The 23,805-nt window shown below is 41.5% G+C and overlaps 1 protein-coding gene across 1 annotated transcript in view; it reads right to left on the bottom strand.

Annotated features, from left to right (window-relative positions):
* Nucleotides 1–14,176: 14,176 nt before the first annotated feature.
* Nucleotides 14,177–23,805, bottom strand: part of PGM2 (phosphoglucomutase 2) — a 49,250-nt gene continuing 39,621 nt past the window's right edge. Inside the window, exons 9-14 of the mRNA XM_063457863.1 lie at nucleotides 23,602–23,782; nucleotides 23,422–23,515; nucleotides 21,820–21,949; nucleotides 21,082–21,271; nucleotides 18,849–18,982; nucleotides 14,177–14,500 (exon numbers count right to left, since the gene is read on the bottom strand). Coding sequence (XP_063313933.1) covers nucleotides 14,398–14,500; nucleotides 18,849–18,982; nucleotides 21,082–21,271; nucleotides 21,820–21,949; nucleotides 23,422–23,515; nucleotides 23,602–23,782 — 832 coding nt within the window. The 3' untranslated portion in view covers nucleotides 14,177–14,397. The remainder of the gene's footprint in view (nucleotides 14,501–18,848; nucleotides 18,983–21,081; nucleotides 21,272–21,819; nucleotides 21,950–23,421; nucleotides 23,516–23,601; nucleotides 23,783–23,805) is intronic.

The following is a 23,805-nucleotide window of genomic DNA, read 5'->3' as shown; positions in this document are numbered from 1 at the left end:
GTCTGGGTGCATCTGCATGCACTGGTGTACATACCGCGGTCGCAGGGGTCGCAACCCTGCAACCCCTGCGACCAGGTGCCCGCCGCCATTTGTTGCGGCCCCGGCCTGCGCAGAGTAAGCGTGCGGGGGGGGGGGGGGGCAACGGATCAATTTTCGCACCGGGGCCCCATAGGTCATGTGTACGCCACTGGCTGTGGTCAGTATTAATGCCCTCTTGGGGGGTGATGAGTTTTAATTTCTTTTAACCCCTTAAGGACCAAACTTCTGGAATAAAAGGGAATCATGACATGTCACACATGGCATGTGTCCTTAAGGGGTTAAGGGGTCAAGCCACCTAAATGGTGGGTTTTGCACTATAGGGTCAGGAATACAGGTTTGTGTTCCTGACCCTATAGTGTTCGTTTAATAATCTACTTATAGGAACACTCTGGGCGCCAACACAGCTGCAGTGCATTTGGCCTCCTATTCATGGTCTGTTTGTCTCCCTGTTTAAAACACTATAGGAGGTAGTAGGGGTACAGCCATGTGAGTTCACACTGTTCTCTCACTTGCTCATTTTGTTTTTGAATATAATAAAATATTGTTTACAAAACCTACCAAAAGAAAACCCCTATTATGAGACCCTAGTGCTGTTTTAAATGAACACTGTAAGAGGACACTGTGCTGTAAAAATAGATCAGTTGTGCCCAAAAACAGTCTGACTGAACTTTGTGTACTTTAGAATGACATCACATTATATTATTTACTATGTATTTAATATACATATAGATCGGTATGTTTACAATGCATGCAGTGCACAGCTTGTACTACATGTTGATGAGGTATGCTAAATGCAATAGTTATAGATGTAAGAGATCCTTGCAGCACAAAGGTTACAATCTAAAATTATCAGAAACCAAACTATTTAATATATTCAATGCTGATTTATTAGTTTAAGGCATTACCCCTTTCAGTTCTATGAATAGGGGCCAAAACAGAGTGCAAAAAAGACCCCATAGAACAGACAAGAATTACATTTTCTTAGCCTTCGATTAGTCCATACTTATATCTAAAATAAAGTTAAGCTCACCGAGTGCCATTACAGAGAGAAGTATTTATAGGACCTTGGCAGCGAGGGAAATCGAGAATAATCTTTTTATAGCATAAAGAAATGTTTTTTTCTACATTACGATGGTCTCAACGGACCATTCCTAAACAAACTACAACTCCCTCAACTGCTCGCAGAAGCTAGGGATATTCTGGGTTTCCCTTTTACAGCTAAGGAGGTGGATGCAGCTATAACGTCACTGAAGGAGGGTAAGGCCCCGGCGGGGCGGGATGGATTTGAAGGTGGATACTACAAAACCTTCAAAAAGGAACTATCCCCACAACTAACTTCCCTCTCCAATGATTAATTGCAGGGAGGAACTCCCAATAACGAAATTGCCCTAGCAAACATAATTTTACTACCCAAAACAGACAGGGATAACACACTACCGGAATCGCACCGACCAATCTCATTAAAAAATATCACAATGCAAAAATCCTGTCGTGCAGACTGAACCCATACCTAACACACCAGATTCAAGCAGACCAGGTGGGTTTTCTCCCTGGGAGACAGTAGTTCGAGAACACTAGAAGGAACATTGATCTGATATGGAAGTTAAAGGACCACTATAGTGCCAGGAAAACATACTCTTTTTCCTAGCACTATAGTGCCCTGAGGGTGCCCCCACCCTCAGGGCCCCTCTCCCGCCGGGCTCTGGGGAGAGGCAAGGGGTTAAAACTTACCTTTCTCCAGCGCCGGGCGGGGAGCTCTCCTCCTCCGATCCTCCTCCTCTCCTCCCATTCGGCTGAATGCGCACCCGCAGCAAGAGCTGCGCGCGCATTCAGCCGGTCTCATAGGAAAGCATTGCGTGCTCTTACTGTGATTTTCACAGTGAGAATCACGCAAGCGTCTCTAGCGGCTGTCAGTGAGACAGCCACTAGAGGATTTGAGGGCTGGAGTAATCCATTTATAAACATAGCAGTTTCTCTGAAACTGCTATGTTTATAAAAAAAATGGGTTAACCCTAGCTGGACCTGGCACCCAGACCACTTCATTAAACTGAAGTGGTCTGGGTGCCTATAGTGGTCCTTTAACGACCACAGAAACCCCAGCATTAGTACTTTCCTTTGATGCTGAAAAGGCATTTGACAGAGTAAAATGACCTTATATGGTAAAACTCCTAAAACACTTGGATTTCCCAGACACTTTCATTACCACAGTGTGAGCAATGTACACGGACGTTACAGCACAAATTAAAATAAATGGGGCGCACAGCAAGACATTCATGCTAAGCAATGGTACAATGCAGGGATGCCCTCTCTTGCCACTTTTGTTCATGATGTCCCTGGAGCCTCTACTTCAAACAATCTGCAATCACCCCTCCGTTCATGGAGTAACTATACTAGAGAATCGATGTAGGCCTTGGTCCCACTTCTGACCACTTACGGAGAAATATCAGTTTACAAAGTGAATATGGAGAAATCTGGTGCTCTCCCCTTGGGCCGATGCGGCACATATTGATGACACCTACAAAATACGAATGGCACACAATCACATCAAATACTTAGAAATTAACCACACTGCTGATCCAGAGAAGCAATATCAAGCCAATTACACCCCTCTCTTGAGGGCTCTCACGGGCAACATGGAGCGATGGACTGATAAACCAATATCCTGGATAGGCAGAATTCACTCAGTAAAAATTAATGTCCTTCCTCGCATACTATTCCTTTTTCAGGCATTGACCATACCAATCTCGAAAAGGGATCTGGCTCCTCTGCAAAGAGAGAGAGAGAGACAGATTTGTATGGCAAAACAAGAGACATAGTGTGGTACGTATTATTCTGTACAGACCCAGGACGGCAGGAGGGTTAGGTCTTCCACACCTACACTATTACTACCTAGCAGCCCAACTAACACAGCCCCGTGGCACACACTCCCAGATCAGAGATGATGGGTAGACTTAGAGTTAATGATGATGGGGGCAGACCTCCCACAATTCTACATCTGGCTCCCTAGGAAGACAGAGTACTTCTCTGCTCCAATTGCCCATCTATCACCAACTCCATCCTGGTCTGGGACAACTCTGCTCGAAAACATGAGTGGATGTCCCAATGATGCCATTACTTCGCAATAGAGCTTTCACTCCGGGCATGAGGGCATGAGAATACAAGTGCCTTGAATATGCAGGATTACAACACATTCACCAAATCTATACTAGACACAAAGTGTTCCCATTTAATGAACTCAAATATAGATCCACTCTAACAACCACAGACTTCTTTAGGTACCTCCAGATGCAAGACTTTGTAAGCCTACCCCCATATTAAAAAGGCAGTGCGTACACGACCTACCTTTTATGAACGAATGTGTGATGCTGAGACATGCATACTAGAAAGGGATGATTAGCACCATATATTCTCACCTCTGCTTCACTACCACAGACTGGGGTGAATTAAACTATACTGATACATGGGAAGCGGAAGTGGGAGAGGTCTTAGAGGGTGTAGACTGGCAGGACATATGGGAAGCCAAAAGTAAAGTGTCCATATATGTAACGATGCAGGAACAAGTCTTCAAACCTATGCTCAGATGGTACACAACACCGGTTAAGCTGTACCACATGCATAAAACCCCAACTGATCAGTGTTGGAGACTGTGTGGAGGCAGGGGAACATACCCCCACATGTGGTGGAGTTGCCCATTAGTGACCACTTTCTGGAAGGAGGTGGGGACACTAGTCTCTCAGATTCTGCAAAAACAAATTAACCCTAATCTCTGTGTTTTTTTTTTACTATCTAAGCCCAATGAAGGTTGGACGGGAGCAGAGACTATCCTACTCCGCAAAATCGCCTTGGCGGCGCTCAGGGCCTTAGCTCAGACTTGACCTTAGTGACCAATAAACTTAAAGATTAACAGTGCACGTAAGAGGGGAGATCAAAAAGTTTGAACGGGTTTGGGAATTGTGGGAGACCTATCCAAGAACTGTGTAAGAGGGAGAGTGATGGAGTCTGAGGCCTGCCGTCTGCTGCCGCCTCTCCGCTCCGGCTGTTTTTTTTTTTCCTGTTCCGGTACTCCAGTGCGGATGTGCCTGGCCGCGCGTGGAGGCACGTCCCTCCTAAAGTTGCCTCGGTCGGACGCCCTGGTGCACCCTGCCGAAGACAACCCGGAATTTTCTCCCACTCTCACTTTATCTGATTCTTCTCTACAAGTTTCTTTATTCTTCCTCTCCTGATCTTCTATGTTATTCCTCCCATCTAAAATTGGACCCTTACTACACCATTACTACTATAATAATACATTTGTATGGGATTACGCTTCCGAAGAAAGAAGAGTAAAAACCCTCATGGGGCGGATCTACCTTAAACATGACATGGGGATATACCAGTCGATAAAACTAGCACGGTTGCATATTCTCCTGCACATTATTGCCTTCCAGTGGCTAACCGGACAGCACTAAAAGTTACTGTTATCTACAACCGTTCCAATGTAAAACTGCATATATTCGCACGAACAGAAGCCAATATTAATGTCCGGTGCCAAAGACTTTTGTTCATAATATACTCATTTTTAGATACATAAATGAGAAAAGAAAAGTAAAACAAGGATTAGTTAGATTAAAAACAAAAGAAGGAAGATATGTAGAAGAGGATAAAGGTCTAGCTGACTGCCTCAATGCATATTTTTGTTCGGTATTTACAGATGAAAATGAAGAAGAGGACCTCAGTTAAGAAAAAGGATAAATTAGTTATTTATTACAAGTGAGTTTACAGAGGAAGAGGTTCTATTTCAACTGTCAAAAGTAAAGACAAATAAGTCAATGGGACCTGACGGAATACACCCAAAGCTATTAAAAGAGCTTAGTGGTGTACTAGCAAAACCATTAACAGATTTATTTAACCAATCATTGATAACAGGAGTAGTCCCAGAAGATTGGAAGTTGGCGAATGTTGTGCCCATTCACAAGAAAGGTAATAGGGAGGAGTCGGGCAACTATAGGCCAGTAAGCCTTACTTCAGTAGTGGGGAAAGTGATGGAAACCATGTTAAAGGATAGGATTGTTGAACATCTAAAAACACATGGATTTCAAGATCAGAGACAACATGGGTTTACCTCAGGGAGATCATGGCAAACTAATCTTATTGATTTTTTTTGATTGGGTGACAAAAATTATAGATCAGGGTGGTGCAGTAGACATTGCTTACCTAGATTTCAGTAAGGCTTTTGAACCTGTTGCACATAAAAAGCTTATCAATAAACTGCAATCTTTAAGTTTGGATTCCAAATTGTTGAATGGGTAAGGCAGTGGCTGAGTGACAGGCAACAGAGGTTTGTAGTCAATGGAGTATATTCGAAGCTTGGGCTTGTCACCAGCGCAGTACCTCAGGGATCTGTACTTGGACCCATTCTCTTTAATATTTTTATTAGTGATATTGCAGAAGGTCTTGATGGTAAGGTATGTCTTTTTACTGATGATACTAAGATATGTAACAGGGTTGATGTTCCAGGAGGGATAAGCCAAATGGCTAATGATTTAGGTAAACTAGAAAAATGGTCAGAGTTGTGGCAACTGACATTTAATGTGGATAAGTGCAAGATAATGCATCTTGGACGTAAAAACCCAAGGGCAGAGTACAGAATATTTGATAGAGTCCTCACCTCAACATCCTAGGAAAGGGATTTAGGGGTGATTATTTCTGATGACTTAAAGGTAGGCAGACAATGTAATAAAGCAGCAGGAAATGCTAGCAGAATGCTTGGTTGTATAGGGAGAGGTATTAGCAGAAGAAAGAGGGAAGTGCTCATGCCATTGTACAGAACACTGGTGAGACCTCACTTGGAGTATTGTACGCAGTACTGGAGACCGTATCTTCAGAAGGATATTGATACCTTAGAGAGAGTTCAGAGAAGGGCTACTAAACTGGTTCATGGATTGCAGGATAAAACTTACCAGGAAAGGTTAAAGGATCTTAACATGTATAGCTTGGAGGAAAGACGAGACAGGGGGGATATGATAGAAACATTTAAATACATAAAGGGAATCAACACAGTAAAGGAGGAGACCATATTTAAAAGAAGAAAAACTACCACAAGAGGACATAGTCTTAAACTAGAGGGGCAAAGGTTTAAAAATAATATCCGGAAGTATTACTTTACTGAGAGGGTAGTGGATGCATGGAATAGCCTTCCAGCTGAAGTGGTAGAGGTTAACACAGTAAAGGAGTTTAAGCATGCGTGGGATAGGCATAAGGCTATCCTAACTATACGATAAGGCCAGGGACTAACAAAAGTATTTAGAAAATTGGGCAGACTAGATGGGCCGAATGGTTCTTATCTGCCGTCACATTCTATGTTTCTAATTAAAATAAAGTTTACCATGGATCGATTGTACCCCAATACTACTACATGTAAAACTGTATATTTTCATGTTACTGAACAAGGTAATGTTTTGTTTTGATGACTCCGCAACTCTGGCAAAAATAAAATAATTACTTTAAAAAATGTAATAAAAATTCTTAAAGGTATGTTTTTCAGTTGGACTGGCATTAAAACCAATACATCGCTATATTAAAAAAAAAAAAAAAAAAAAACACTTTTACTTCCACTTTGAGTGAGTAGCGTAAGGAAGAAAACTTGCCAGCGGTCTGGCTAGCAGCCAGGCGGTGTTAACTAAAAGTTTTTTTTTTTTAGTGCAGCCTTCTGTCAAATATGGCATGGCTCTTCTCCTCTCTCACACTTGTGCCCAATACACTGCCCGATTTTGTGGATTTAATAGATATAAACAATATCATCTTACCATGCCTGGACATAGGCATACAGTGTACAGGCACAGCCGGCCGACATTACAGGGTCCCGGTCTTAAAGGACCGCGGCACCAGACCAGTAGTAATGTTTCCACGGTACTACAATCACAGTTTGGGAACTGCTGCCCTAGACACAACTGGGTAATCTTTAAATCCTTGACTGGTAGTTGAGAACTGGTTTGGAAACCACTGGAATATAGCCACCATAGAACTCTCTTTTAGGGCTGGCTGATTGACCGGAATTGAAGTTACACTTGTCCAAAAAAAACAAAAACTCGAGACTGACATATTTTTAACAGAAACCTTGCACAGACCGGTCAAACTAACACGGTGCTTAGAGTTCCATTTTAAGTCTGCAATCAATATGTATATGTAAATATTCTAAATAATTTATTTTTAAATGTAACAAATACCAGACATGTGTTGCATCACCTCAGAGATAATTTTTAAACAGCATCACAGAGTACGATCTAAATGAGAAGCTTTCATTAAAAGCAACAAACACACATTGATGAGTAATTTAATGAATGCAAAACACTCAGTTGCATGGTTTTGCTGCTAGAATTTCCCTGATCGTGCAGAGACTTGTCTACATTAACTCCCACACTTCTAAGTTTAGATATAACAAATTATATGTAGGCTGTGGAGCTGTAAATTGGCTTGTGATGTTCAAACAAATAATCAATCCTTGTGACATGTTTACAATTAAAAGAATGGTGCCTAATAGGCTTTATATAAATTAACACTTTCACGGTAAATGATGTGCCAGAACAGTCACAAAAAACTCAGCCGTTGCATCACAAAAATGCATGCTGAAATCTCTGGTTAAACACAGATACTCAGCTGACTAATCATAGGCCTAATATTAAAATTATAAAAGGGCCAAAATCTAATATTACAAAGGGCCAAATCTAAAATGGAGAGATACCAAATTCGGCCCTGTAATTTTACCAAAAACAAAGGGGAAAATTAAGGAACATTTATGTGCTCAAAGAGATGTAACAGAACACAAATAAAACCGGTTCACAAAATTCACAGCAAAGATATATCAAAAACTTTAAGACTATGGTTTGGCGAAAGGCGTCTCTCGTTATTTTTTGTATAAATTTACATCTAATAAAAGTAGTATACTTCATACCTAACTTGGACCTGCCTGTTCTTAAAAGATTTTATTAAAACGACTCCCACTTCGAATTCTTTGGTGGGGAACAAACCAAACAATAATAAAGACTGAACAAAAACCTACTTTGCTCTCCTTTCGTGAGTATCTATTTTATTACTGTTATCAGAGAGCACTATATTTTATCTTTTTTATATATTGCCCTCATTGGCGTTCCTATTGGGACAACATCCAGATACACTGTATACTGCATCAATATCTCATCGGACCAAGATCAGAGAAAATATATCATTAAAGGGACACTATAGGCACCCAGACCACTTCAGCTCATTGAAGTGGTCTGGGTGCAGTGTCCCTTTTGCACTTAGTACTGCAATGGAAAACATTGCATCTCTAAGTCTGCTTCCAGCAGCGGTCTACCTCCAGAGTCAGATTTTCCCCATAGGAAAGCATTGAATAATGCTTTCCTATGGGGAGGTCCATGCGCGCGCCCATTGGAAGCCACGGTAAGTGGCTGAAGAGTATTTAACCCTTCAGCCCCGCGGGAGGGGAGGTGCTGGGGGGGGAAGGTGTAACCTATTAACCCTATAGTGCCAGGAAACTCGCTAACAGGTACTGGAGGCGCTTCCTGCATCGTAACAGACCTTTGGTCCAGTAACTGATGCTGGACATCCTCACGCTCTGTATGAGGACATCCAGTGTCAGATTTTTCTTACGGGGCGGAACACCGATTGGGGGAGGGGGAAGTGATAGTGCCAGGAATACAGCTCTGTATTCCTGGCACTATAGTATCCCTTTAAGACGGGGATCATACTGTCCAGGCTCTAATATTTGGAGCTGATCAGAAGTTCCAAAAAACAGTACATGCATCTCTCTACTTACCGCACCAATTTCAATAGCATACTACACTATATTGTATTTTTATTTTATTTGGCCAGTTGAGTCCTTTTAACAGTGTGAAAACAGTAAATATCTCAGGGTCTTTAATTTATTTATTTTTTTAAATATGAAGTTTGGTGACCAATGTTACACTTCGATATCCAATGTGTCAACATTTTCAAAAGTTCAACCTTGAAATTGTAATGTTTCACCTTTTAAACCCTGGCAGCAGGCATCCAGTCAACTAAATAATCACTTGGGCACTATAGCATAAGAAACATCCAGTGATCACACCTTCTTGGGCTATGGTGAACACTAAATTCTGGTAGATTACAGGATCCAACCTTCCTCTTGCTCCTAACACCACACTGGCAATACCATGGCAACATTCAAAAAAATCTGACCATGCACCTGCTCACAGCCACAAAGTCCCTGATTCCGACATACTGGAAGCAGACGGGTGCACCTAACTTCTAGCAATGGGTCGTCAGGCTCTAAAAGATACATGGTATACAAAGCCTGACTGGGGACCTCAGGGCTTCTCTGACAAATTTGCTCTGACATAGTTCCCTGCGTTGTATGTAAAGAGGGGCCCTGATTTAGGATACACCCTACAGACTTTCACCATTTGCTCATTACTAGTAACCGTGGCTCTGACCTCGCATAGACCTGGGACCCAATTTCTACCAATTACTCAGGCAAACTTGAATAAAAGCCCCCCCCTTTTCCCTCTTCTCCCTCATCTTCCACTTGCTTCTACACCAACCTACCCATACTGATTCTCTTGAAACTTACTTAGCATGGACAGTTCATGTCCTTTAATTGAAGCACTGGCCAAGCAAACCTTCAAAAAGCAAAATGGAGCCCTCCAGGAGCCGCAGCCCCCCCACCACGTCTATCCAAAAAAAAAAAAAAAAAAGGTGAATAGCTTTCACCAATTCTGCCAAGGGAAGGCAGAGCTCTGCTACCTGACCGGTCTCTCTCGCGGACAGGCAAATACTGGGAACTCAAGGAGTAGTTGCCCTTTATAAGGCTAGGAGGGGAGGAGACTGGGGGTGGAGACTGCATTTTGTTGTTTTAATCTTTTATTTTTTTTTATTTTTGTGTGCAAGGTTTTACAAGCTGGTCGTGTTGCCACAATAGCAGTCACGAGCATTATAACATCATACATGGCATATAGAGGATCTGCACAATTTTATATTATTAGAACGTTTAAGTTTGTGGAGCTCCAATATCATTCACAGAGTGTGTTGTCAGATCTAGCAATAGGAGCATTAAATAACAAGCACAGTTTGGAGTTATAAGTAGCTTCACTGCAGTTTGTACAACATAGTTTTAAGTGTTTACATTTGTAGGAGCATGCACAATTTTAAGGTTTTGGGGGTGACTCGTAAGTTATATCGCTTAGATAAACATGAATATAGATTAAACTAGCTGCAGTGTGTTAGCGTTATTACATCGATATTAACTAAGCAGTGTTAAAGCCTTAGTAAAACTTGGTAAAACAGTACCTAAGCATATCAAGTCAGGCGTAGTCGATAAAAACAGGGAATGAGTTAACTTTTCCTATCTGGGCCACCATGTCTAAGTAGGCCTAAAGCTGGTCGGTGGTGCCTGAATAGTAATGTAAACAATATGGATCTCAAAGAAAAACATAAGGAAAGAAAACAAACATATGGGAGAATATCACTGGTGCGAAGGAGTTGGAGAGCATATATAGCCCTAGTCCATGTGGCTGACATGTTGCGGAGTCAGTTCAGCCTATACCCGACAGGTAGTGTCCCGATAGCCAGGGACAGTGACTTCAAGAATGTTAAAGCAATGAGAGTCCCTTTGGAGTCCAGTATTGGAATTTCTGGAGTTCCACTATTATCAGGCAGACAATAAAGAAAAATTATAATGAATACAACAGTATGCTCCTCTGTTCAGATTGGGTAGAGCGCCATGGCCACTGGGTATTTAAGGGTTGCAAAAAGGTCTAGTAAGTGGGCCGTGTAGCCTAGTTAGTCCAGGCGTGGATTGGTGCAAATCAGTCCGTGGGAGAGAAGCGCGATGGTGACTGAAATGTCCATGCTGCGCTTTAGTGGCCAGTCAACCCATCCCTTGTCTTGGTACCTGGCTTCTTTGGGGTGTGAAAGTTTCAAGGACCCTGTTTTAATCTTTTCAATGCTACCTATCCTGTGAGAAATGGTCAACTATATTCCATTTGTTATGACTGCCGCTTGGACGTTTGGAAAATGTTTTTATAATACTTGATGTGCTCTCGCTGCGGGGAGGTGTTGGTGTCCCAGGCTTCGATGCACTGGTGTTCCGGGGTGCCGACGCGGTCCCGGGCGAGGCACTGATACTCTATTTTGCATTTGCCTGTAAGCTGCAATCAAGTTTAAGTATATTGTCCATGCTGGTGATGCCGCAATTGAATGCTAATTGAATCGTAAAATGTTTTCATCTCACCCAGACCATCTGTACACCTTCTGACAAAACTTACAAATAAAAAATGTCAAAATAATAAAAAACAAACATACTTTTATATGCTCTACTTCAGTTTTAAGGGTAACACCTTTCCATGATGCTCTGCAGGTGCTCATGTGCATTTGGGACATATAGAAAAAATGCCGTACTAGGGTGGAAAAATGCCGTACAAGGCACTGTGGAAGGAATGCCTAAAGCATTCCTTCCACAGTGCCTTGGGCAAGAACACGACACTTAGAACCAGACATTCAATGTAAATACATTTTGAAAAAAATCTTTAGAATTAGCAAAAAAATAAAAATTAAGTGCCACCATTAGCTAACTTTTGATTAACTATGTAGTTGTGCAAGAATCTCATATGTGTCAATATAATTGTTGGCTTTGCTCTCTTTGTGGCAAAACCATTCTGTTTAACAGACACTAGTATTCATTGTAGTATTTCAATTTGGAAAAAATACAGTTTAAATTTTTTTTAAGCCTTTTCCCCTGTAGTTTACTACATTATTTACTTGAAATTCTTTCAGTGTTCTTCACAATGACAGGCTAAATGGCACAAACAATCTGCCACCTTAGCAGCTGCCATTGCAACACTCAGTTTCTAATTTACATTTTGTGCACCTCTTCTCTTGTTCATATACTTAAAATGTACAATAGAACTCTTACATTGCGCTAGATGTTTTCACTTTTTCCATCTGTGCATGAAAATCAGACACGTTACACAATATTGACATTTTATTTCATAGCAAACATAACATTTGTTCTCCATAGTTGTTAAACTAAAGAGAAACCTAACAATTCTGTTTCCCCCAATTGTTACGGGTATGCACACCCCATCATCCTAAGTCTGTCGTTGATAGAAATAGCAGGGTACCTTTTGCTCATCACTGACTTTGCTAAACCTGGAAGAGGATTAAACCGATACAAATTGGCAAAGTCATTATTGGCTATATATAGACCAACACCACATGTAATGTTGCAGCTGCTTAGTCTTCCTATAAAGGGAAAGCATGGAAAATGCCACTAATTACTATTGAACACACAAACTTGTAAGGAATACAATGTTATCTCAAATTCTATAGAACAGCTCAAGTATCTTACAATTACCTGTATGAAACAAACAGATAAACATCCTGAGAAACTACACTGAATACACATGTTTATATTCTGAGACCTCTTTAGTAAAACATTAGAGGAATGCAATAGGTTTACGAGGCACTGTTTAACCCCTTAAGGACCAAACTTCTGGAATAAAAGGTAATCATGACATGTCATGTGTCCTTAAGGGGTTAAAGGAAGCACTTGAAACATGTAAAGGGTCACTCCAAAGACCATAGCCACTACAGCTTATTGAAGGGGTTAAGATGGGATGACTGTATGGGTGCAGACCCTGCAATTTTTGTCAAACTATTTTCAAATCTGGCAGGATGTAGCGGCACCCTTAACCCTTTTGGCATTGCAGAAGCAGGCAGGCTGGAGGCTTGGACATTTAAAGCAATGTGGCAATAAAAAGAAGCAAGTAGTTATGGTACGTGGAGTGTTCCCTTCATTTACAAAGTCTTGATAAAGAAAGTTGCCAGTCTGTTCTGGTGAATAAATGCCCATTTTGATTCACTTTTAGGAGTGATGAGAATGTGTGAGATGTTACTGGGAATAAAACAGCCCATATCTGGAAAATGAGATGAGTCTGCGTGAGTGCAGTAAACAAATATGTGTTTTTAATCTTTAGGCTGAAAAAAAAAAAATTAGAATAAAATACAACTTTAAGAAAACCACTAGTAATCATTCCACTCTCTCTCTTTGATACAAGAACCAATTTGCAATATTTTTTCTAAGGTGTTATGTAATAGGCTGCATTCCAGTCTAACACATTAAAGGATCAGGAACATAAACATGTATTCCTGACCCTATAGTGTTAAAACCACCATCTAGCCCCCCTGGGTCCTTCATACCTCTGTAAACATAGCAAAATCTTACTGTATTCAAGCCTGAAGCTGTAGATCTGCATACTGTTTGACTCAGAAAACAAGCAGTCTGCTGACATCATCAGAAGTGGTGGCCTGATCCAATCACAGTGCTCCCCATAGGATTGGCTGAGACTGACAAAGAGGCAGATCAGGGGCAGAGCCAGCATGATTGAAACACAGCCCTGGCCAATCAGCATCTCCTCATAGAGATGAATTGAATCAATGAATCGCTATGAGGAAAGTTCAGTGTCTGCATGCAGAGGAAGGAGACACTGATTGTGTGGATGCATTTTAGGCAGCCATGACCCAGGAAGGATCTCTAACAGCCATCTAAGGAGTGGCCAGTGAAGTTATCCCTAGGCTGTAATGTAAACACAGCATTTTCTCTGAAAAGACAGTGTTTACAGCAAAAAGCCTGAAGGTAATGATTCTACTCACCAGAACAAATTCCATAAGCTGCAGTTGTTCAGGTGACTATAGTGTCCCTTTAATCAATTTCCCTACTTCTTAAAATATATATGTTTTTCTATCTTTTACAGTTTACAAAAGTGTAAACGGACATTAAATAGACGAGGACAACGTTTTTCTTTCTACCTCCCTTTTAAGACCAAGGGTTAGGCAAATACTATGATGTCTATAGTATAATCTAGTACTATGATGTCATGACAGTCTTGGAGTGAGTCTGTCATGATGAGGTTTATCTAATTCTTTGGTTTATTATAGATCTATTAATTTAACAGCAAGTTTCTGCAGTAAACTAACTTGCAAAACCTATATTACAACAGCCTCGTTGGCATAATTTGGAAAGTTTGTTTGCCTAGGCTATTTTGGCATTACTTGGGGCACTACTAACTATTTAATGAATATGCCCCATACTGTCTAAATATTACATGAAAACTTTAATAATGGAATTTTAACATAACAGAACATAACATCGTGGGGTGTATTCACTAAACAGTGGTTAAAAAATAAAAAATAAGATTAAAAATGTTGCAAAAATTCTCAGAATCAACTATTTATTCCTAAATGTAGCAACACAGCCCAATTTACCAGGATCCACAGATTAATGAATACAAACTGCAATGTTCCAGAATTTAATTTAAACCATGTGTAACGTGTGTTGTAAAATCTTCACTCAGTTTTTCGTTGTAGTTTATTTTTTTCTGGCTGGAAGAAATATTCTTCAATGGCAGCAACAAGGTCATCCAATTCCTTCTTCAGCTGATCCAAGTCACTAGAAAGAAAGTAATGGATGTTATTTAGGAAAAGTCACAGAGATGTACAGCATATGTTGTTAAAGGGACACTCCAGGCACCCAGACCACTTCTGCTCATTGGAGTGGTCTGGGTGCCAACTCCCACTACCCTTAACCCTGCAAGTGTAATTATTGCAGTTTTTTTTAAACTGCAATAATTACCTTGCAGGGTTAAAGGACCACTCTAGTGCCAGGAAAGCATACTCGTTTTCCTGGCACTAGAGTGCCCTGAGGGTGCCCCCACCCTCAGGGACCCCCTCCCGCCCGGCTCTGGAAAGGGGAAAGGGGTTAAATCTTACCTTTTTCCAGCGCTGGGCGGAGAGATCTCCTCCTGCTCTCCTCCTCCGATCCTCCTCTTCTCCTCCCCGTCGGCTGAATGCGCACGCGCGGCAAGAGCTGCGCGCGCATTCAGCCGGTCACATAGGAAAGCATTCATAATGCTTTCCTATGGACGCTTGCGTGCTCTCACTGTGATTTTCACAGTGAGAATCACGCAAGCGCCTCTAGCGGCTGTCAGTGAGACAGCCACTAGAGGACATAGGGGGAAGGCTTAACCCATTCATAAACATAGCAGTTTCTCTGAAACTGCTATGTTTATGAAAAAATGGGTTAACCCTAGAAGGACCTGGCACCCAGACCACCTCATTAAGCTGAAGTGGTCTGGGTGCCTAGAGTGGTCCTTTAAGTCCTCCCCTAGTGGCTGTATTAGACAGCCACTAGAGGGAACTTCCTGCTCTTTAGCACAGGTTTTCTGTGCTAGAGCGTCGCTGGACGTCCTCACGCTGTGTGAGGACCTCCAGCGTCGCTCTATTCCCCATAGGGAAGCAATGAAATTAATTTTCAATGCTTTCCTATGGGGTGCGCTAATGCGCATCATTGCCGCGCATGCACATTAGGTCTCCTCGGCCGGCGGGCGGGATCAGTCTCGCCCACCGGCCGACGTAAGCAGAAGGAGGAGCGGCGGGGGAAGAGGAAGCAGCGACGTGGGACATGTCGCTGCCTCTGGTAAGTAACTGAAGGGGTTTTCACCCCTTCAGTAACCGGGGATTGGTGGGTGGGAGGGAGAGGGACCCTCCAGTGCCAGGAAAACAGATCGTTTTCCTGGCACTGGAGTTTCCCTTTAACATTGGGAAAGCCTATTGGGAAACCTGTAAACAAAAAGACTTTACTCAAAGTGGCTCCCCCCATGTCTATGAAGGATGCCACATGCATGCATGCGTAAGAGTATAGCACTGATGAGGCCTCCTGGTGTTTCAACAGACGCACCCTACAGAAGAAGATTATGACGGCCACGAGATACAGGTGCAGGTAATTAAAATTCACTTTTTCATGCACGGCCTCCTCACTTGAAGCAGTTAAATCACCATCTGGGGTTTTTACAAAATATGGGAGCACCCCAGAGGGTGACAGAGCCACTTTGAGGACAAAGCAAACAAATATAAGATATAACTGGCTCCCAGCAAAGGACTTGCAACAAAGATACAGTGTTAAAGTTATTTAACAAGCTCACTTTAAATGAATGTTTCCTACTTTCTGATTTGGCAAGGAAGAAGTGAATGCGAACATGCTTTATGCAGTCCACAATCACTCTGCGATGGTTTTATTTATCTTGTGTTCCCCTAATTATATATTGAGATTCCAGTGTGTTTAAAAATACAATGTTATTTCTTTGTAAAACAAATATATGAATTAGAAATGAGTAATTGTGACAGTTTTCTGTAAAAAGATAAAGCCCTATTACAGTAAGAACTGTGTAAATTGAGTGTTTATCTTTACAGTTTCATGCTGTTTTATGATCTCTCCACTGCCTAACAGCTTACTGGCCTGGATGAGGCATTACTGTACACCCAATGCAGTTTGCACCTATGATGAGGCAGATCAGTAGTTATGTTGGGAACAACATAACTACTGACTCCTCCGATCCTCCTCTTCTCCTCCCCGTCGGCTGAATGCGCACGCGCGGCAAGAGCTGCGCGCGCATTCAGCCGGTCACATAGGAAAGCATTCATAATGCTTTCCTATGGACGCTTGCGTGCTCTCACTGTGATTTTCACAGTGAGAATCACGCAAGCGCCTCTAGCGGCTGTCAGTGAGACAGCCACTAGAGGACATAGGGGGAAGGCTTAACCCATTCATAAACATAGCAGTTTCTCTGAAACTGCTATGTTTATGAAAAAATGGGTTAACCCTAGAAGGACCTGGCACCCAGACCACCTCATTAAGCTGAAGTGGTCTGGGTGCCTAGAGTGGTCCTTTAAGTCCTCCCCTAGTGGCTGTATTAGACAGCCACTAGAGGGAACTTCCTGCTCTTTAGCACAGGTTTTCTGTGCTAGAGCGTCGCTGGACGTCCTCACGCTGTGTGAGGACCTCCAGCGTCGCTCTATTCCCCATAGGGAAGCAATGAAATTAATTTTCAATGCTTTCCTATGGGGTGCGCTAATGCGCATCATTGCCGCGCATGCACATTAGGTCTCCTCGGCCGGCGGGCGGGATCAGTCTCGCCCACCGGCCGACGTAAGCAGAAGGAGGAGCGGCGGGGGAAGAGGAAGCAGCGACGTGGGACATGTCGCTGCCTCTGGTAAGTAACTGAAGGGGTTTTCACCCCTTCAGTAACCGGGGATTGGTGGGTGGGAGGGAGAGGGACCCTCCAGTGCCAGGAAAACAGATCGTTTTCCTGGCACTGGAGTTTCCCTTTAACATTGGGAAAGCCTATTGGGAAACCTGTAAACAAAAAGACTTTACTCAAAGTGGCTCCCCCCATGTCTATGAAGGATGCCACATGCATGCATGCGTAAGAGTATAGCACTGATGAGGCCTCCTGGTGTTTCAACAGACGCACCCTACAGAAGAAGATTATGACGGCCACGAGATACAGGTGCAGGTAATTAAAATTCACTTTTTCATGCACGGCCTCCTCACTTGAAGCAGTTAAATCACCATCTGGGGTTTTTACAAAATATGGGAGCACCCCAGAGGGTGACAGAGCCACTTTGAGGACAAAGCAAACAAATATAAGATATAACTGGCTCCCAGCAAAGGACTTGCAACAAAGATACAGTGTTAAAGTTATTTAACAAGCTCACTTTAAATGAATGTTTCCTACTTTCTGATTTGGCAAGGAAGAAGTGAATGCGAACATGCTTTATGCAGTCCACAATCACTCTGCGATGGTTTTATTTATCTTGTGTTCCCCTAATTATATATTGAGATTCCAGTGTGTTTAAAAATACAATGTTATTTCTTTGTAAAACAAATATATGAATTAGAAATGAGTAATTGTGACAGTTTTCTGTAAAAAGATAAAGCCCTATTACAGTAAGAACTGTGTAAATTGAGTGTTTATCTTTACAGTTTCATGCTGTTTTATGATCTCTCCACTGCCTAACAGCTTACTGGCCTGGATGAGGCATTACTGTACACCCAATGCAGTTTGCACCTATGATGAGGCAGATCAGTAGTTATGTTGGGAACACAATGAAAGCCTTTCATTATGCTAAGAACTCTGTAATAGTAAATGCCCCCTATATCTATACAGTACAAACATCAGGTTTCACTGTGGTTTGACTGCAAAGAGGCAGGCATTTATATGTGTTTTTTAAATCCCAACACGGGTTATATCCTGGTTCACAGACACTAATTATACATTCATATGGGGCATGTGTGCTCTTAATTACAGTGGAAAGTAAATCCACAATTGAGTGAAGGAACTAGATCCCTTTGAAGGACAAGCATGCTGTCCAGAAAATAGTATGTCCATATGAAACTCGCATCATTTGGTTGCCTTTTGGCATGGCTATAAGCAGGTGCAATGTTGTGGGTAACACATTAAACCTGTCTGGAGTGGATAAAACCATCTACGGGGATACAGAGTATGTGAAAGTATTTATGGTTTTTGTTTGTTTTTCTAGAAATGGTTCCTTGGCTATAGAACTTGTATACAATGTGTAAAATTAGACATATGCTTTGTTATCTCTGTTTAATGGCATGAAAAGTTAAACAAAATGTGTCAAGAGATAATTTAGAGTATGTGAAATCTTGAAAATCTTTAACCATAGCTCTGGCACACCATGGCACTGCAAATGTTTGCCATCTAAATGTACACATTTAGGTCCCCCAGACTTTGGGCTTACTGAGCAACCCAGGAAATGTACTTGGCAAACATCAGGGGAGCCACGTTTAGTTTGAGACTCACGGGGAGTTTAGATAAAAAACACTTGGAGTTATTAGATTAGCCTTCGATGCTTTAAAACAACAAAGCACAATATGATTTTGTTTTCAATGTGCATATTAAAGTCATTAAATAGCAGATCAAATGCACTTTTCTTACCTATTTCCCGGGGCCGCACAGAGTTCTGTATAATATTTAATTTTTGGTTCTGTTCCACTGGTTCTCATGGTGGCTACTCCTCCGTTAGCAAAGGTAAAGGTGATCATTTGGCTGCTCTTACTGGTTGGCAGAATCTGCATGGAAGACAAACAAAATAAACCATCCATTACAAATGGCAGCCACAGTCACCAGGCATGGAACCTGGGAATTAGCAGATAACTAGTAAGTACATGCTATATGAAAATTAGACATTATTTACAAAAATATTGGCTAAAAAGAGATGTGAAATCTTCTCAGAGAATCTTGAATGTTTCCTTTAGAAAAAATACTAATAAAAATGATCGCATTAACAGAGTCTGCAGACTGGAACACGGGAAGTATACACCACAGAGGCGATAAATGGTTGGTCAAAGAACAATCAGTATTCACTTGTAGGACAGAATTCAAATGACTTCTGAAAAATGTTTTTGTTAGAAACAGGAGTCCGAAGTTCTAATATTTTGAAGCTTCTAGTGTGAAAACCAACAATATCTAAAGAGCAAAATATTAAATAGAGAAAGAATAAGCTCTACTTTTTTGTTAAAGGGAAACTCCAACCTCCATCACAACCAAGGATGCTTACAGTAGTCATGGTGCATTTAGCTCCCTGCCATTAAGACGCAGTTATGGGCTTTTCCCATCTTGTCAGCTGAGATATAATAAGCAAAAGCAATGCTATCCCTTGGACATACAAGATCACATACAATGTTTATTCCATACAACTCCAATGTAACTTGTATAGGCTCTCTATTTACAAACAAAACAATCTGAGTTTATTAATGGAGATTTAGGTAAAGTAAAACTGTTGACACGGTTCTGGAGACTATGCGCACAAAGAAAAATATCCTACAAAACACAATAAGTATTACTAAAATGGCACACTACCCGCTTAACAATGCACAAAGTGTGAAACACATAGCAATGCAGCACAGTGACATTTGTAGAGATGTTATGGCTGCATGGAATAGCCAATATTGCATAGATGATGGAGACGAATGTAGGCAGGGTACAGAAAAACTCCGGAAAAATATTCAGAATTATGATGTTTTAGATAGGAAATGTAAAAAAACGCGGTAAGCTCACTGAATTTCATCTGCTGTAAAAATCAACAAAGTGCAACTCTAAATTGTGAATTTATTTTTACCCTTACACACAGAAAGCTCAAATGCTCTGTGTGGTCATTTCTTCTATAGAAAATTGCTTTAGAATGTTTGAAAACATATGAAATATTAGTTAAATAATGCAAATATTGCTGTGCTGTGTATTACATCTCACTTTGAAAATCTAAAAAAAAACAAAAAAAAACAACTTCATATAGTTATAGCAACATAGATTGGGAAAAAAAAAAAGACTATAGTTCATCAAGTTCAATTTGCCTTTCACACATATCAATAGAAGTTGGTGATTCAAGAGAAGTTTAACTCAAATTCAGTAATTTCTAACAGTGATGCAAAAAAATTTACATACTCCTTCTGCACTCCAAAGCAGCAATATAAGTTCCCCTTTGATGCCCTGCGTATTAAAGGATCACTAAAGTGCCAGGAAAACAAAGCGGTTTTCCTGACACTATAGTGCCCTGAGGGTGCCCCCACCCACAGGGTCCCCCTCCTGTGGCGCTAAAGGGGTTAAAACCCCTTCAGCCACTTACCTTAATCCAGCGCCGGGCTCTCTCAGTGCTAGTAACCTCTCCCCCCCCGTCCGACGTCACTGGAGCTGAATGCACATGCGCGGCAGGTGCCGCTCGCGCATTCAAAGTGTCCATAGGAAAGCATTTCTCAATGCTTTCCTATGGACGCTCTGCGCGATGGAGGCGAAATTCGCCTCCAGCTTTGAAGATGCGCCTCTAGTGGCTGTCCAGAAGATAGCCACTAGAGGCTGGATTAACCCCAAATGCAAACATAGCAGTTTGTCTGAAACGGTTATGTTTACATGTGAAGGGTTAAAACCTGAGGGACCTAGCACCCAGACCACTTCATTGAGCTGAAATGGTCTGGGTGACTATAGTGTCCCTTTAACTATTATAACCCTGAGGAAAAGCAACAGATGTATTTTATGTGGTGAGACTTGCTATGTAATGCAGAAATTAAGAATAGTAGAAGAAACCAGTCCAAAACACATTTCCACACAAACCTGAAGCGGACATGAACAGCAGAACAAAGTTCTGAAATTGAACTGTATTAGTGATGCTACTTACAGCTGTATTGTTAGGTTGGTTGTCGTCATAGCCTGTTGTCAGGTCACGCACTCCTGTAACCTCAAACGTACCGCACTTCTTTGGATACGAGTTGTGTCCGTCATAATTTCGCAGGTTTTCAAATAGATTTCTTATTGTTTCTTGATCATAACATATGAAATAAGAATTCTTGCTAATGTGATACCCGTATCTAATTCCAGAATATTCAAACAAAAAGTGTCAATGCAATTAATAAATTGATTGGATTACACACAAAATGTCAGTAGAAAACCTAAATTACTACAATATGTGATATAAAATTGCTCAAAATGCCATGTCCTTTGCTACTTGACAAGTTACTTCTCACTGCAAACTCTGGGATTTATAGAACCGATAGAACTATGCCATGGCTTGATGGGTTCACAATTTTGAGATAAGATATGAATATTTTTTTCTTTTTTGAAAGTTTACATATCTTTATATTCAGCACAATAACATTTTTAAAATGCATTTTTATTCAAGGATGGGTACAACTATAAGTTAAACATTTTAGGCGATCTAATGTTTATATTAGAAAAAGGTTATAACGCACTGCTCTCTAACTGTATTTATTGGACTAGCCATGCAGCACATTACAATGATTTTCCATTTTATGGTGCAGTGTTAATAGATTCACAGTTGGCAAAATCTGACAAATAGGCCAATGGTTCGGAATGCAATTTCAACATACCAAGCAATTTACGGTTTAAGCAGACTTACTTATTAAAAATAGCGGTCAGCTGCTGTGACAGAGTGACATTTTTTGTTGCCAAATAGCTGGTCATTTCTGCGGCTATCACAGCGGCACTTACTCCATCTTTGTCCAAGACAAAAGGGCAGCACATATAACCTGTACACAAAGAGAGGGAAATGTTAACCAAAAGAAAGAAATAAAAATAATAATTTGTAAAAAGCCCAAGAAGTTATATGTATAGGATTTGTTAAACTGTTCTTTCAGATATATATAATCAAAATAAGAAAGGTAAAAAAAAAAAAAAGACATAAGCACAATTTTTGATGATAGTAACCAAACTAGCCAACCTGTAACCAATGATGGTTCTTTTATTGAAGCTTGCATATGCAATCTGACGCTAATAAGAGAACCAGCAATATATGCAAAATACACATTAAAGGGACACTATAGGCACCTGAGCATTTCATCTCATTGAAGTGGTCTCGGTGCAGTGCCCCTGCCCTCTTTACCCAGCGATGTAAACATTGCAGTTTCAGAGAAACTGCATTGTTTACAATGCAAGGTTAAGACTGTCTTCTAGGGTTAAAACTGCTTTCTGCAGTTTCATAGAGTTTAACCCCTTAAAGGACCACTATAGTGCCATGAAAACAAACTCGTTTTCCTGGCACTATAGTGCCCTGAGGGTGCCCCCACCTCACCTTTCTCCAGCGCCGGGGGACTCTCCTCCTCCTCGGTCGTCATCGGCTGAATGTGCATGCGCGGCAAGAGCTGCGCGCGCAGTCAGTCAGTCCATAGGAAAGCATGCTCAATGCTTTCCTATGGACGCTGGCGTCTTCTCACTGTGAAAATCACAGTGAGAAGCGCCTCTAGCGGCTGTCAATGAGACAGCCACTAGAGGCTGGATTAACCCATATGTAAACATAGCAGTTTCTGTTTACAGCAGGCAGGGTTAATCCTAGATGGACCTGGCACCCAGACCACTTCATTAAGCTGAAGTGGTCTGGGTGCCTATAGTGGTCCTTTAACCCCTTAAGGACCAAACTTCTGAAATAAAAGGGAATCATGACATGTCACACATGTCATGTGTCCTTAAGGGGTTAAGGACACATGACGGAAATATTCAGTTATGATTCCCTTTTATTTCAGAAGTTGTGTCCTTAAGGGGTTAACTCTATGCTGCGATCCAGCACTGGTTTCTGGATCGCTGTAATGTCAGTGGAGCACAATCCTGCGCCAAGGGACAACATTGGCGCTGGCATCAAGTAACTGGTTAAAAAAAAACAAAAAAACAAAAAAACCTTGTATTGCCAGTCGGGTGGTGGGAGGGAGACACCTGTGAGTGGAGGGAAGGGGTACTCATCCAAAAAAAAAAATAATCTGGTCAGATTCTGGAGGCACACGCAGAACTTGCATTTCTTAAAAATGGTGCTGCCGTAAAAAACAAAAACAAAAAAACTAACATTTCTGAAAAATACACATTACGTGAACAGTGGACACACACACACACACACACACACACACACAAATACTTAAAGAGAAGTAGGAATTGCCATCCGCAGTATTAATGGGCACAGCATAGGGAGTGTACAAGCATTGTATCATGGCATTGTTGCAGGAAGCAGGTTTACCTATTGCTTCTTCGAAAGCAAATTGGACAGATTTCCCTTGTTCAATCAGTTGGTAAGCTCTGTTCCCCATCCATTTAAATCCCGTCAATGTTTCCTATGAAATAACAGAGGGCATTCTGGTCAATTGAAACAGCTGGTGTACATTTGGTACGTGCCATAAATGGAGTAGTCGTGCTGTACCTCAAAGTGGAAACCTTCCTTCACTGCAATAGCCCGGAGGATTTTTGAGGATACTGTGCTAGCAAGCATGTACATGCTTTTAACTGCCTCGGGTTCTGGATTCTTCTCCTTCCAGCAGGTGAAAAGCCACCAGCCTAAAAGGGCCCCAAGTTCATTGCCAGAGAACACCTTCCACTCGCCACTAGAAGAAGCAAAGACGCAGAA

Source organism: Pelobates fuscus, chromosome 6 (genome assembly GCF_036172605.1).
Source record: "Pelobates fuscus isolate aPelFus1 chromosome 6, aPelFus1.pri, whole genome shotgun sequence".
NCBI lineage: Eukaryota > Metazoa > Chordata > Amphibia > Anura > Pelobatidae > Pelobates > Pelobates fuscus.
The sequence above is the reverse complement of the archived record's forward strand: the minus strand, read 5'-3'. Positions and strand labels throughout refer to the sequence as shown.